The sequence below is a fragment of the Petromyzon marinus genome, chromosome 27 (assembly GCF_048934315.1).
Source record: "Petromyzon marinus isolate PM22_M1 ecotype Great Lakes invasive population chromosome 27, UKy_Petmar_22M1.pri1.0, whole genome shotgun sequence".
Lineage (NCBI taxonomy): Eukaryota > Metazoa > Chordata > Hyperoartia > Petromyzontiformes > Petromyzontidae > Petromyzon > Petromyzon marinus.
Genome location: NC_133693.1, coordinates 7,117,211 through 7,129,799, shown reverse-complemented (window position 1 = coordinate 7,129,799; position 12,589 = coordinate 7,117,211). Strand labels below are relative to the sequence as shown.

At 46.1% G+C, this 12,589-nt stretch overlaps 1 protein-coding gene across 5 annotated transcripts; it reads left to right on the top strand.

Annotated features, from left to right (window-relative positions):
- The first annotated feature begins 351 nt into the window (after window positions 1-351).
- EBAG9 (estrogen receptor binding site associated antigen 9) lies at window positions 352-11,094 on the top strand. 5 transcript variants are annotated; one of them, XM_076070070.1, is made up of 7 exons: window positions 352-448; window positions 2,213-2,335; window positions 3,242-3,314; window positions 3,599-3,826; window positions 6,372-6,473; window positions 7,517-7,608; window positions 8,099-11,094. In XM_076070070.1, the coding sequence occupies exons 2-7, from the start codon at window positions 2,253-2,255 to the stop codon at window positions 8,217-8,219; spliced, it is 699 nt and encodes a 232-aa protein (XP_075926185.1). In that variant the 5' UTR covers window positions 352-448; window positions 2,213-2,252; the 3' UTR covers window positions 8,220-11,094. The 5 variants fall into 5 exon arrangements, with proteins under 5 accessions (XP_075926185.1, XP_075926184.1, XP_075926182.1 ...); XM_076070069.1 differs by having other exon boundaries at window positions 362-556; XM_076070067.1 differs by having other exon boundaries at window positions 362-584.
- Window positions 11,095-12,589: the final 1,495 nt, after the last annotated feature.

Below are 12,589 nucleotides of genomic sequence, written 5' to 3'. Positions count from 1 at the left end.
ATTCTACGTGGTGACTTTACCGAAAGAACCAAAAGAAGACGAAATCCTTGCAGTCACGAAAGCTTTAAATCGAAATTTAAACCAACTTGTTGACCAGAGTTGGCAACGTGCCTTTTCACGATCCCCTCCGTCTTCCAAAAGTCCGGCAGACCCACACCAGCGTGTGGCCCACACGACGGTGCCAACCTGCCTCCACTTTATCCGCCCGGCGCTCCGCTCGCTGTTGTGAGCGTCGATCCTCCGCCCTCCGTTGTCGGTGTTGCTTGCTGCGAAGTTTGCGTCCCTTTTAACTCCCTGCACGAGCCTCCCGAAGATCAAAACGTCGTCCCACGTCTTCCAGAAGAGGTACAGGGCCGGCCGCGAAGAAAACGCCGACGCCCGGAAAAGCGTCGGGCTCGTCTCTGACGGCCGCCTCTTGCCGCTCGTAATCTCCGCACCGAACGGCCCCGTAAATTACACACACACCACACACACACACACTAATACCTTTGGATATTTTAAACGTCCACGGACCAGCTTACCCACCAACCCCGAAACAACTTCAAGCGCTCGCGCAGTGGGTCGTTTTATTTTTTTTGTTGCAGGTATATTCAAGAATGATCCATTTTTTCACGAAGCGCCCCTGAGGCCGCACCGGTCCTCGACTAGATTATTGCGGGCTTTGGGGCGAGGTCTCCCGGCCGAGCCTGCCAGGCTGACCGCTCTCTTGTGGGCCTCCCGCTCCGAGGCCGGCATTTGTTTAACGTGCTGTAAAGGTCATTCATGTTAAATATTACTTGCTTGCGATGTTCTTTATCAGCGTCTTGAATCGCGCGAATATGTTTCCATGCCTGTGTGAGCAGTTCGCTTGTGTTGATCTCTGTTAAGAGACCCAGGACCAGTGGTGCAAACTCCTCGTTCTCATGGCGCGGCTCAGTCTTTCCATCAGACAGGCGATCTTTTGTTAAGAATTGTTTTATTTCACGTTTGGATTCCTTTAGCATTTGGTGAGCACTTTGTATTTTTTGCTTGTTTGCTGTATGTGTTTTGAACTCTAGTCTCCCTTGAGCAAGATACTTTGTCTGAATGTGCTTTTATCTGGTCATAAATTAATTGCTACTTATATAAAACTATAATCGCTTGATTATTGTGTTACGCTTTGCATCAATGTGAACTTTGTACCCCTGAGTCCGGAATTAACCAAAACCATGTTTGCGTCAACAATTTGACATCACATTTTGACTTAGTAATTAATTTTAAATTCACGGATGCTGAGCAAAGACCCACATGCCAGTGGCCAACAGCAAATAGCACTATTGAATGTGGAACTGGTAAGAGTGAATGCTTCTATTTAATTGTGCAAGGCTATACGTATTTGGGGAATTCCAAGTTGGTTCAGTGCGAAGAGAGAACGGTTTTGACGTGCAGTATGATGACACTATGGATGAGACCTAAATCCCAATGTGGATGGAGAAATCAATGAGTAAGTTCATGGGAACAGTAACGATGTTGGTAGCGATAGAAGAATGATAGGGAGGTGACTGACCGCCAGTGAGCGAGTGACTGGAGTGAATAGGTCAATTCTGGATCAGTCAACCAACCCTTGTATTAAATTAATATAAGGGGAGCGGGAGGTCGCCACTTAAGGTATTTTATGTACCATGCCTCTTAACAGATATGGTGGTTGGGAAAAAAACTCTCTCCTTATTAAAGGGTATAAAATTCAAGTAGTGTGCTCCATTTTGGTGATGGGATTTGTTCGGGTGACATTTTGTGCTCTATGTCCTTTTGAGAATGTTATAAATGCAGTGTTTGGTATGTCATGTCGAGTATACATCCTCTTCTCCTGTAACGCGTGTTTTCATGACGTGGAATGGACAACGCAATGAATTTGAGGGAACACTTTTTTATAACGCGGATACGAATCGGACATATAACGCGATCTAGTGAACAGAACTGCGTCACATGAGTAGGAATAAGCGGTTGTGTGGCTGCCTCGTCCGTAGCATCACACAAGGTGGGATGCTGCTGGATGCTTCCAGATGCTACCCACTTTACCCTATATTATGTATTTATTATTACGCGATTTATCCATAACGAAGTGTTCTTCAAGGAACGCAACTTCCGCGTTTTAGGAGAACACACTGTATTTCATGATGTTGACAGTGTTGTAGATATGGAGCGCTTGTGTGTACGTGTCTAATGCCGAGTGCATTGAACGTATGTTGCGTAGGTGCTAGGGGCATGTTGAGTGCGCGGCGCATACAAGCAGCATGGCCCTGCCCCGGTTCCGGCTGCTGCGCTTGTGCACCTGCCTCTCCGCCATCTTCGCTCTGCTCAAGCGCCTCGTGTGCCGGTCCGGCGCTCGCAACGCATCGTCACGTTCGATGTTCATGATGATGATGTTCACAGTGTTCGCGATTGAGTCGCGATTAGGCACAGCCCACTGTCACGCCGATGTTAAGATTGATCATGTTGGTGATCAGAGTTAGAGACTTTATTTGACCATCTTCAAGTTGATTTATTTAACCGCGTCAATTTCTTTCATGTTTCGCAAAGACCAGACATGCTTTTGCACATACCAATACAACCAAACACATGTGGGCATACAAACACTGGCACAACCAGCCTGTTGAATACACATAATTTATAACAGAATTGACACACATACAAAACACATCCTCTTGCACACACCCAAACTCATACAGACAGCGTATGGACATTTGTGTTCACCAAGAAGCAAATACTCACTGGAATAACAATACACGCAACCTACTTGCCTACGCACTTTCACAGTCAGTCTATTCACAAAACAAAGATCCCCCATATAGACTTTAGTAGACTGTTGGAGAAAGTCCTATTGGCACGCATATATTAAACCTGTCTTAGCATACAAGGTTATTATAATTATGTGTCCAGCATCATGCCCCCGGCACCTTTTAGTCCCAAGTGCTGATGCTTACGCACCATGTTAGGTTCTCGTTTAAGGTTGAGTCAACCGAGGAGACACTGGGAATTAGTGATGATTTAATTGCCCACTAATGTTAATTGTGGCCAGGAATATTAATTCGTATGCAGGCACACCTGATTATTTAAAATAACTTGTAAACAATCTTCTGGTCAAAAGAGATGGTGAATCTCCATGGGCCACCACTAAATTAGATCGCCCATATTTGTTTCGATGGGTGTATGTGTGGTGCCAGTACATGCAGGACAAGATCTGAGCTTAACCTCTTGGGCTCTGTGTGCTCCTCACCTCCAGGTCAGGGCGTGGGAGGAAGTTGAGTGGTGACTCCGTGATCCTTCCCACCACCGTGGATTTTTCCTTGCCCAAGGTCAGGTCCGCACCACAACAGCACACCACAACCCAACCAATCTCGCCACTATGCGTGTAAAACCATCCACATCACAAACACCATTACCATACAATCATCTCTGGCGTGCAGCTCTTTGCATGGGAGTGGAGAGCAACCATACAACAACACTCCAGCCAATCCTTCCCATCTCTGAGAGAAAGAGTACAATCGCACAACCATACCACCGCACCACAGCCACACAATTGCAATGACAATATAGCTGTTAATCTCGCCTGATCCGTACCGATGTCTGCCCGGTGCAGACCGACGTGCAGGAGTGGAGCTCGTGGGATGACGACGCTCCGACCAGCGTCTGCATCGACAATGGCGGAGGAGCTGGGAACGGTGGGGCTGGCGGGGGAGGCCTCGGGTTGGGCCCGGCCGCTCTCCTCCCCACCACGGCTGTCACTAACAACGCCGCCATTGTTGGCGACATCATGGAGCCGGACTTCTTTAGCGACATGACCCCCACCATCCGGAAGACGCAGAAGGTGAGTGAGCCAAGAGGAAAAGATGACGCCATCTCGTGTCCCTGTGCTTCGGATGGGCGTGCGTGGTTCTGGCCCCTAGGCATGCAACGATTCACTCCCCTCCAGCAATTCGTTTACATTTTATGCGTGAATAATACGTTTTTGGCTAGTTTATACTATCTCATCTGTACGATATTGTTTGTTCTGTCGAGACAGAACACATATCGTATGTGTTCTGTCTTGTGTGGAGTCCATTTGTTTTAATATTACATTTTTTTAGTTCTATTTAAATCGTATTGTATCATCAGTTAAGTTTAATCTATGGTGTCTTCATTGTTCATCCTGTCTCATCCGCTATCCCTCATTTATCCTGCCTTGCTTTGTCTTATTTGTACTGTCTTGATATAGCTGCCCACCCCGAGCTATAAATACTAAATACTCTGATATGTGCATTGTTTTTGTACTGTTCACCTTTTGGCGTTCTTTGGTCTTACACTGGTGAGATGAGGCCATCAAGAAGGCTGTCTCTGTTGTAAGCCAATTCATTTCAAATATAATGCATATATTTTCACTGCATGTTTGCATGTTCACCACAAGTACGTGTTGTTAATGCAGACTTGATTTCTTGCAAAAAGGTATCTATTTGGTGTTTGAACATATTAACGCCTGTTTTATTGCCGGAAAGGGTAAAATGTATTCTTATTTTTCATACTTGTGTAGTGAGTCATAGGAGGCAACACACGTTTATTCTACACTTTTAACACTTGTTCATACACGGGATAAGTATACACGGGTCAGAGCAGCCGGCACGCTGCCTGACCCATGACGCCGGAGAGGAAGACGAAGCTCGTTGGGTTCCATTCCACCAACAGCAGCCCTTATCCAGCCTCGGGACTTCCCTTTTATGCCCCCCGGCGTGGCCTGGCTCCGCCCTCGGCCACGCCCCCTTCTGGAACCGACTAGAAGGTTCTGGGCCACCTTCCACGTGTCCCCTGCCTGGCTCCGCCCTTGGCTACGCCCCCTTCTGGAACCCACCAGAAGGTTCTGGGCTACACCTCATGTGTCCCCTCAGTCGCCTTTGCCCCACATCCTTTACCCCGGCCTATCATGTGCTCCACCAGCTGGCCGGGGTGCCACGGCCTCATATGCCCCCTTCTGCCGGCAGCCAGCGCCACGCACCCGAGTGACCCACTCCGTGGCATTGCATGCTCTGCTGGCAGAACGGCTGCTACACCCTGCTCTGCCGGCAGGTCGGCCGTTACTCGCACATTCCCTCTCTCTGTCAGTAAGCAGCGCTACGTGCCGTAGTGACCCATTCTATGTCACTACACTTGTTTGTATTGTCTGTCTGGTCTATTCTGTCTTAATTTATACTGTCATGTCTCATTAGTTCTGTCTAGTTAATTCCAGCCATTATGCATCACATATCTGAGCACACTCGCTGTCACGTGGTCACAAACAGATGGCTTATGATTATCACCAATTTATGTTTCGCTCACATCCTCAGAAAGTGTGTTAAATGCTTATTCCCTGATGATAGTTTAATTTACATTTCAGTGATTTAAAAATATGTTAGACTGAATTTTTTCTAAATATCTTGTTGTTAGAACTTGCATGGAGTTTGGATGACATTTCCTGAGTTCATTGCCTTTTCACCATCACACAAACTCCGGTCATCCTCGCAGCGGCTTTTGGCTAACCTTCTAATAAAGACGGTCACTGCATTGCGCGCTTTTAGATGCGCTTCTGCGTCTGTCTGGAACGCTCTTCCTTCCGATATTAGCAAGACACTTGGAGATATGCACTTTTAAATCTAGATTGAAAACTCATTTCTTTAGAACTGATTTTTGTGTTTAGTTTGTTGTCCTTCCCCCACACCTCCAATTAGCATGGTTGGCTACGTGCAGTACGAAAGAAGTTCAACATACATACATACGTAGCCTACAAAGGCTAGGAATAATGGCGGCTTGAAACCCCCAGTCAATTTCTGCTCAGTGAGAGGTAATTCTTTCTCTTCTTCTGCCGTTGCAATATTAAACACCCTCCAGCCATCCATGTTGTTAACTCCCTGCCTGTCTTGAAATCCAGGCTCAAAACCTTCCTCTTGTCTTCTGCCGCTATCTCTTCTATGGTATATATAATAAGGATATACTGTATATGTTACCATCTCCATTATGCGCATGCCAGACTGTTTTTGGTACATCGTCTTGAGAAGCAGTTGTATTTAGGTGCAATATAATGCAATTTGTATTGTACGGTGAGCGTATGTTTGGTTGTGCATGTATTTACACGTGTGGGGAGCGGTAGTGGAGCGGTTAGTGTGCCGCACTATGAATCCGGGCACCTGAGTTTGATTCCCGCTCACGGGCAACAACAGTGGTGATTATCTGAACCGGTCCTGGGCCTTCCCTAGGTCGACTCAGCCTCGAATAAGTACTGTGCCAGCCCTCATAGGTGCTTGCTAACAGCACTTGCCCCAACAATCTGTTAAGGCTATACAGGGAATCTTTGTCTTTGTATGCACACGTGTGGTGTGCCAATGCTTGTGTGTGCATTTACTCGCCAGATTATTGTCAAAAAGAAACAAGATTTCATCGGGCTGTCGGGATCATCCACCCTCTCCAGCCGACTCGTTGCCTCCCAGGACCAATCCTTTCTCCCACCCACGGTAAGTACACCACGGTCATCACGGGCAGCACAACCTCGACACTAGAAGCTGTTTACCCGCTACGTTGTTTTTTTTAAGTCTCTTAAAAGAGACTGCTGGTCTTATGTATCTCTGACCTTTTTTCTGGAATAAACGCACTTTATTGTACAAGCAAATATAAGCAGAACTCCATTCTGTCTCTCCACATGTACATTAAAATATGTTTTAGCCTATTAGATTATTGGCTTTCTGGACCAATATCATCAAGTGGCAATTATTTAAGCAAGCACGTTCTTCGGCTGGTTTCGATCTTCATTGGCAGTCGGGACTTGTTTAACAATTACTTTTGAATTCCCAGATGTTAAATTTCGATTTAAAGCTTTCGTGACTGCAGGGATTCATCTTCTTGGTTCTTTCGGTAAAGTCACGTAGAATTGAAATAAAATAATAAAATAAAAATTATCACGACGTTTCAGCCACAACACAAGTAGCCTTCCTCAGGTGAAGAGACAGAACTGTCGGGACGACAGCGCTTCAGTGAACACAGCCAAGCTTTGGCCGTGTCTTTTAAGCTGGGTGGGAGTAGCAGAGCGCCTTGACCAAGGAGTTTACATATCAACAGAAGAATTTAGCATTCAAGTAGCTATGTTAATGTGTTGGATTAGCATGATGTTAAAGTCAGAAATTAGCATGTAACTGGGGGACTAGCATGATGTTAGTGTGACACAATCAACACAACAATCTGTCAACAATATTGTTGTACAAGATCGTTATTTTTATTTAAAAAGTCACGTGATCAGGCACATAGGTTTAGCGACTAAAGGCATTTAATTCCTCTTGGACTCGATACTATAAATTGGTAGGGTGCATTGACCCATGCTGATTTCAGCTGTGTTTTGCTATTGGCATGGAGTGATGGTCCAGTGGCGACACTGCGATATTAACTCTGTGACCCACGTTAGTTTCGCGATCACGGCTAACATCAGTGGAGAACGATTGAACACAGCAAGGGGGAGTTTGGAGTTTTCCACATCTAACAAATTCCTTGTTCTCGCCGAGCGTAGTCGGAGCTGGGGGAGCTGGACACGTGGCCCGAGGGGAGGAATGCCTGGGAGGAGGAAGGAGACGCTAGTTGGGAGGCGGACGAGGTGTTGAGGTGAGCGCGCACTGCCCCTGCACACACGAACACACGCAAGTAATGGATTTGGCTTCCCTGTTTGGCCACACAGGGTATGTGTCTTATAGGAGTAGAGAATTTGAAGCGCCCCACGGTGTGTAGTGCTGTCCCCAACTATAGTTCACTCAATCATTCTGCTATGAAGAAGAACCCTGCTGCAGGGGACCCCCAGTGACAGCTGTCCCTGTAAGACACAAGGTGAACACAGCACCAGCCAGCAAGTGGACATTAATCTGCCAGTAGGAGGTCAAAGGTCATACATTGTCCTTGGTCCCATAGTTCCCTGGTTACTGCTGGTCAGAATGATCCCTTATTCAACTTTATATCATGAAAATGAGTTGCGTAAGTGCTCTGTCTGGCAGACACCCAAATGTAGCTTCTCATCATGTAGATCGGGAGCTTTCAATGTAACATGCACCCCGTTTCAGCCGTTAACACCAACCTTTGCCATCACCGCCCGCCCTTGCAGGCAGCAGAGGCAAATGGAGAGGGAACGCCGCACAGCTGAGCAGCTTCGGAAGAAGGTGGAGAAGGACATCCTGAGAGCCCAACGGAAGGAGCACGGGAAGATCGCAGTGAAGCTCTCCTGACCTTCCCGCACACACGCACGCGCGCGCGCTCGCTCGTACATGCAGTCGTATGTGCACACCGTGGCAGGGACTGTCGAGATTACAATTGCGCTGTCATCAAGAGCCAAATTCTCCCGCAGTTCCCCTAGACCAGTGATGTGCAACCCAGACGAGTTAGTGGGCCACATGAGCGGCCCTCCTTCACCTCGGTGGGCCGCGAGCTTGACATCGTGCTTGTGCACTGATCATGACCCCGTGCATAACCCTAGAAACACTTAGACCAGGCCACCACCGAGGGGCCGCACGGGACGCATGCCGCCCGCGGGCTGCAGGTTGCCCACCACTGCCCTAGACCCTCGTAGTTTATTCCCAAGCGATCGAGACACCTGGTTTTTGCAAGCAGCTGGCCTCTGGCCCGGCGAATAGTGTGGGAGTTTTCGGGGGAGGTGGGCAGGGGGTAATGCCGAGTGAGTGGAGGTCGCACAAACACTGTTTTCTGTCTACGAGTTCCTGCCGTTGATGGGAAAATTTAAAATCCCGCCGCTTCCTCCCCTCGGCGTTCAAGCACATGGTACAATTTTAATGCGGCTTCACACGGAGTGTTAAAAACACACAATTCCATTTGCCCGTGTCGGAGCACTGAGCCAGCACCATAGAGATCTTCGGATCCTTGATTGCAATTTCTCGGTGTATCGAATTGTGATTTGTGTAGCTTACGAAAACTTAACAGGCTTAAACCCACAATTGTATCTCTGATGGTCCATTTTAGTAAAACCACAGTCCATGCACCTCCTCAAAGGAGCAAAATCTTTCATATTTGCCATTCTTCTGTCGTTGCGCAGCACAGCGAGAGTCCGTACTGGAGGTGGTACAGTCCAATTGGACAGCGTGGATAAGGGAGACAATCCATCTATAACCCCGCTGTGCTGGGAAATTGCCGACAAATCTGTGCTCTCATGCATAGGATTAGCTCAGCGGACTGTTCCATTTGTCTGTAAGGGGTGGACTGAAAGAGGGGTTCTTGTTTAAATGAGACGGCGTTGTAAAAAGGGGATGCGGTAATTGTGAATATTATTTAATTGTAGGTTAACATTCACGTGCGTGACATTTTTAGAAATTATAGGTATTTTCATTTTACACTGCAGGCCACATCGACCCCTACCAGCCTCAAGTGTCCATGGGCCACACATCAGTGAAATAGATTTCTAAATTGAAAACTCATTCCTTTTGAACTGCTCTTTGTGTTGAGTTTGTTGTCCTTCCCCGGCACCTCCGATTAGCACAGTTGGCTACGTATGGTGCGAAAGAAGTTCAACATACAAACATACAATGGGAGTCAACAGTTTGATTCCCCCTACAGGCAGATTTTGACAATTGCTTTGGTATGCTAACCAAAGAATGCCACCGGCTGTAAATAATAATGTCATTTATTAGCCTTGGAAAGACAAAGGGAGTCAATACTTTTTCATAAAAGTGCTGCTTTGCTGTTTGGCCAATTCCTCATGGCGTATTTTACATATACATTAGAAACTGGAGTGCTTAAGAGAAAACCCCCATGTACAAGGAGATAACACACAATACTAGCCAATAGGCTGCTTTCCAGCGGACTATTGTAAGCCAGTGCCTCGAGTTACACCTTATGCGCGCCAAAAAAAGATTAAACGTATAACTTGCATCAGTTAAAATCGATTATTACGATACACGCATCATATCATGAGTGATAGAATCGATTATGATTTTTGCAAATTATATCCGATGTTGTGCTGTTACATTTAGCGTAATGGGCTAAAGAAAAACTACATATGAGGCAGAACGAACGAGACGCAATTATGGGCGAGACGAAATAAAATCGATTCTTGAATTGAATCGTGACCTGAAGCAATCGTGGGGGGTTGGGGCTAGGTGAATCGTTTAGATGCCCAAACGTCGTGATACGTGATGTTCTTACCCGACCACAGCGCACGGGACATCCCCAAAAGTAATGCCTCATTCATTTCCCAACAACCTATTGAAGTGAAAGACAACAGGTCAAATCGTATCAACGTCTGTCAAACGGCAGAAGCCTTGCTCGATTGTGACAGTGCCAAACCACATAACGAACCCAAGAACATCGGCAGACCGTTAGACAGGTCGGGTCAGCTGCCCTGCCTCCCCCCACCGTCCATCACAATTCCGGTCTGTTCATCCCTCTTGAACGACAGCTTATGTGCACACCGTTTTTTTTTAAAATGCCACCGTCTCTGGAAGGGCGTGGTTCACGAGTGGCTACAAGATGCCAACGAATCCCTTTCTCGTGGTGGATGCCAGCCTGGTTGCTTTGCACATTGACTCAAGTGCAGAGAGAATGGTAGAGGCTGTGCTGAGCAAATAACCAGATGTTCGTGGCCTTTCCCAAAAGCGAAAATCTAACGCGTGTTCGTTAAACAACCACGGAGCATCGCGTTTCAGTACGGACGTAATCATGCGTCGATTTGTGGATTAATATGGATTATTTAAGCTCAAAAGATGTATGCATATAACTGCAGGTGTAAGACTCATGTTTTTGTTTTAGATGTTCTAAATAAGGGTTTATTGCGATTCCTGCAACCACGAGAGGCCACTACTTTCGCAAAAAATATGAAAAGGAATAACGTTTTGAATTGTATTGCCATCTTAAGTTGCGACAATTCACCAAATCTTTCGACCTGTATTTTAGAGGCATCTTTCCTTGATGGAATCTACTGAGGTTTTGGTAGGGGTCTTTAGGGCCTTAAGTCTACATTTCAGACACCCTTTCAGAATAATAGCCTGGTTAGTGAAAGGAGGTAATTACCTATTTTTCACGACGATATACCAGATGACTTCAGTTTGAGTTGGGATGGCAATTGGTGATTAAATGGTGATTCATTATTGAGAACTGGTCCAAATGAAACGTGTGCGTTTTTACTCGTGTGTGCATGCAGAGTTTGTTGGTCTGTGATGGATTTTGGTTTGCTTCCAGCTGGAGTGCAGGTGGCACATGTGAGTAAATTATTACCATCATCATCATTGATGACTTAAAATCATTAATGCTGACGCCAATCGCCAGTGACTGCCAACACCACCACCACAAACCAAGGTCATCTCCATCACTGCTTACCATCACCAACATCACTAATCCGCATTACCACCACTACATCAACTAGGCATGTAATCATTAACACCTGTGTTAAATCAATGATTTTATTGTGATACCAGGTTATGATTCGATTCAATAATCCATTTTCTTTAGTGTTTTTTACCATCTCATTTGTGTTGTTTTGATTTGTTCGGTCTCATGTTCCATCTTGTTCATTCCACGATATATAAATGTCACTTTAGAATATGTGTATAATTATAATTTTTACTTCAAGCTTTCGTGACTGCAGGAATTCATACTCTTTGGGTTTTTCGGTAAAGTGACGTAGATAGAAAAATAATAATAAAAAATCACGATGTTTCGATCGCAACACAAGCAATCGTCCTCAGGTGAACAAAAAATATAGCAAGAGAGCTGCTGAAGCAGCAGGGTGTTATATAGGCCTGAGATGGGTGCAGCCCAAGGGCAAGTGGGCGGGGTTAGAGAAGGAGGATCGAGGGCACCCCAAAGCTGTTGGGCTGGCCATTGTATCGTGAGAGATTAGCATGTCAATGTAGCCACCACCACAATCAAAACTATCACCTTGCCATACATAGCAGGAGTTACCAAACATATTTCCAAAATCATGAGCAAACAAGATCCAGGTTCGATTCAACACACTACATAAAATTTGTGATCTGATCCCATCTGTGAAGGATGTGATCCCTGACATGCAATACCCCGGTGTCTACAAACTAAGCTGTGGCTGTGGCAGCAGTTACACTGGGGAAACTAAGCAACGTTTCGGACCGTGTTCGTGAACATAAGGAAGATCTGAAACACGGTAGGACCAATACCTCAGCCGTGGATGATCATTGTTTTAACGCTGTAGGCACACACGAAATTGATTTCTCCAAGACGAAGGTACTCTGCAAACCTACTGGCTATCAACAAAGATTTGTTCATGAAGCCATCCAGATATATAAACAGACAATTTCAGCCGAGAAGATGGGGACAAACTGAGCAATCATTGGAAGGACGTTATTAACCAGTTTAAATAATAACTGGCTGTGATGTTTCCATCCTACCTGCCGATGTTAGCAGTTATTTCCGACTCTCCGAGTTGCATTCCTAGATGTGGCGGTGGCTACATTGACATGCTAATATCTCACGATACAATGGCCAGCCAAACAGCTTTGGGGTGCCCTCGATCTTCCTTCTCTAACCCCGCCCACTTACCATTGGGCTGCACCCATCTCAGGCCTATGTAACACCCTGCTTCAGCAACTCTCTTGCTATATATTTTTTCACCTGA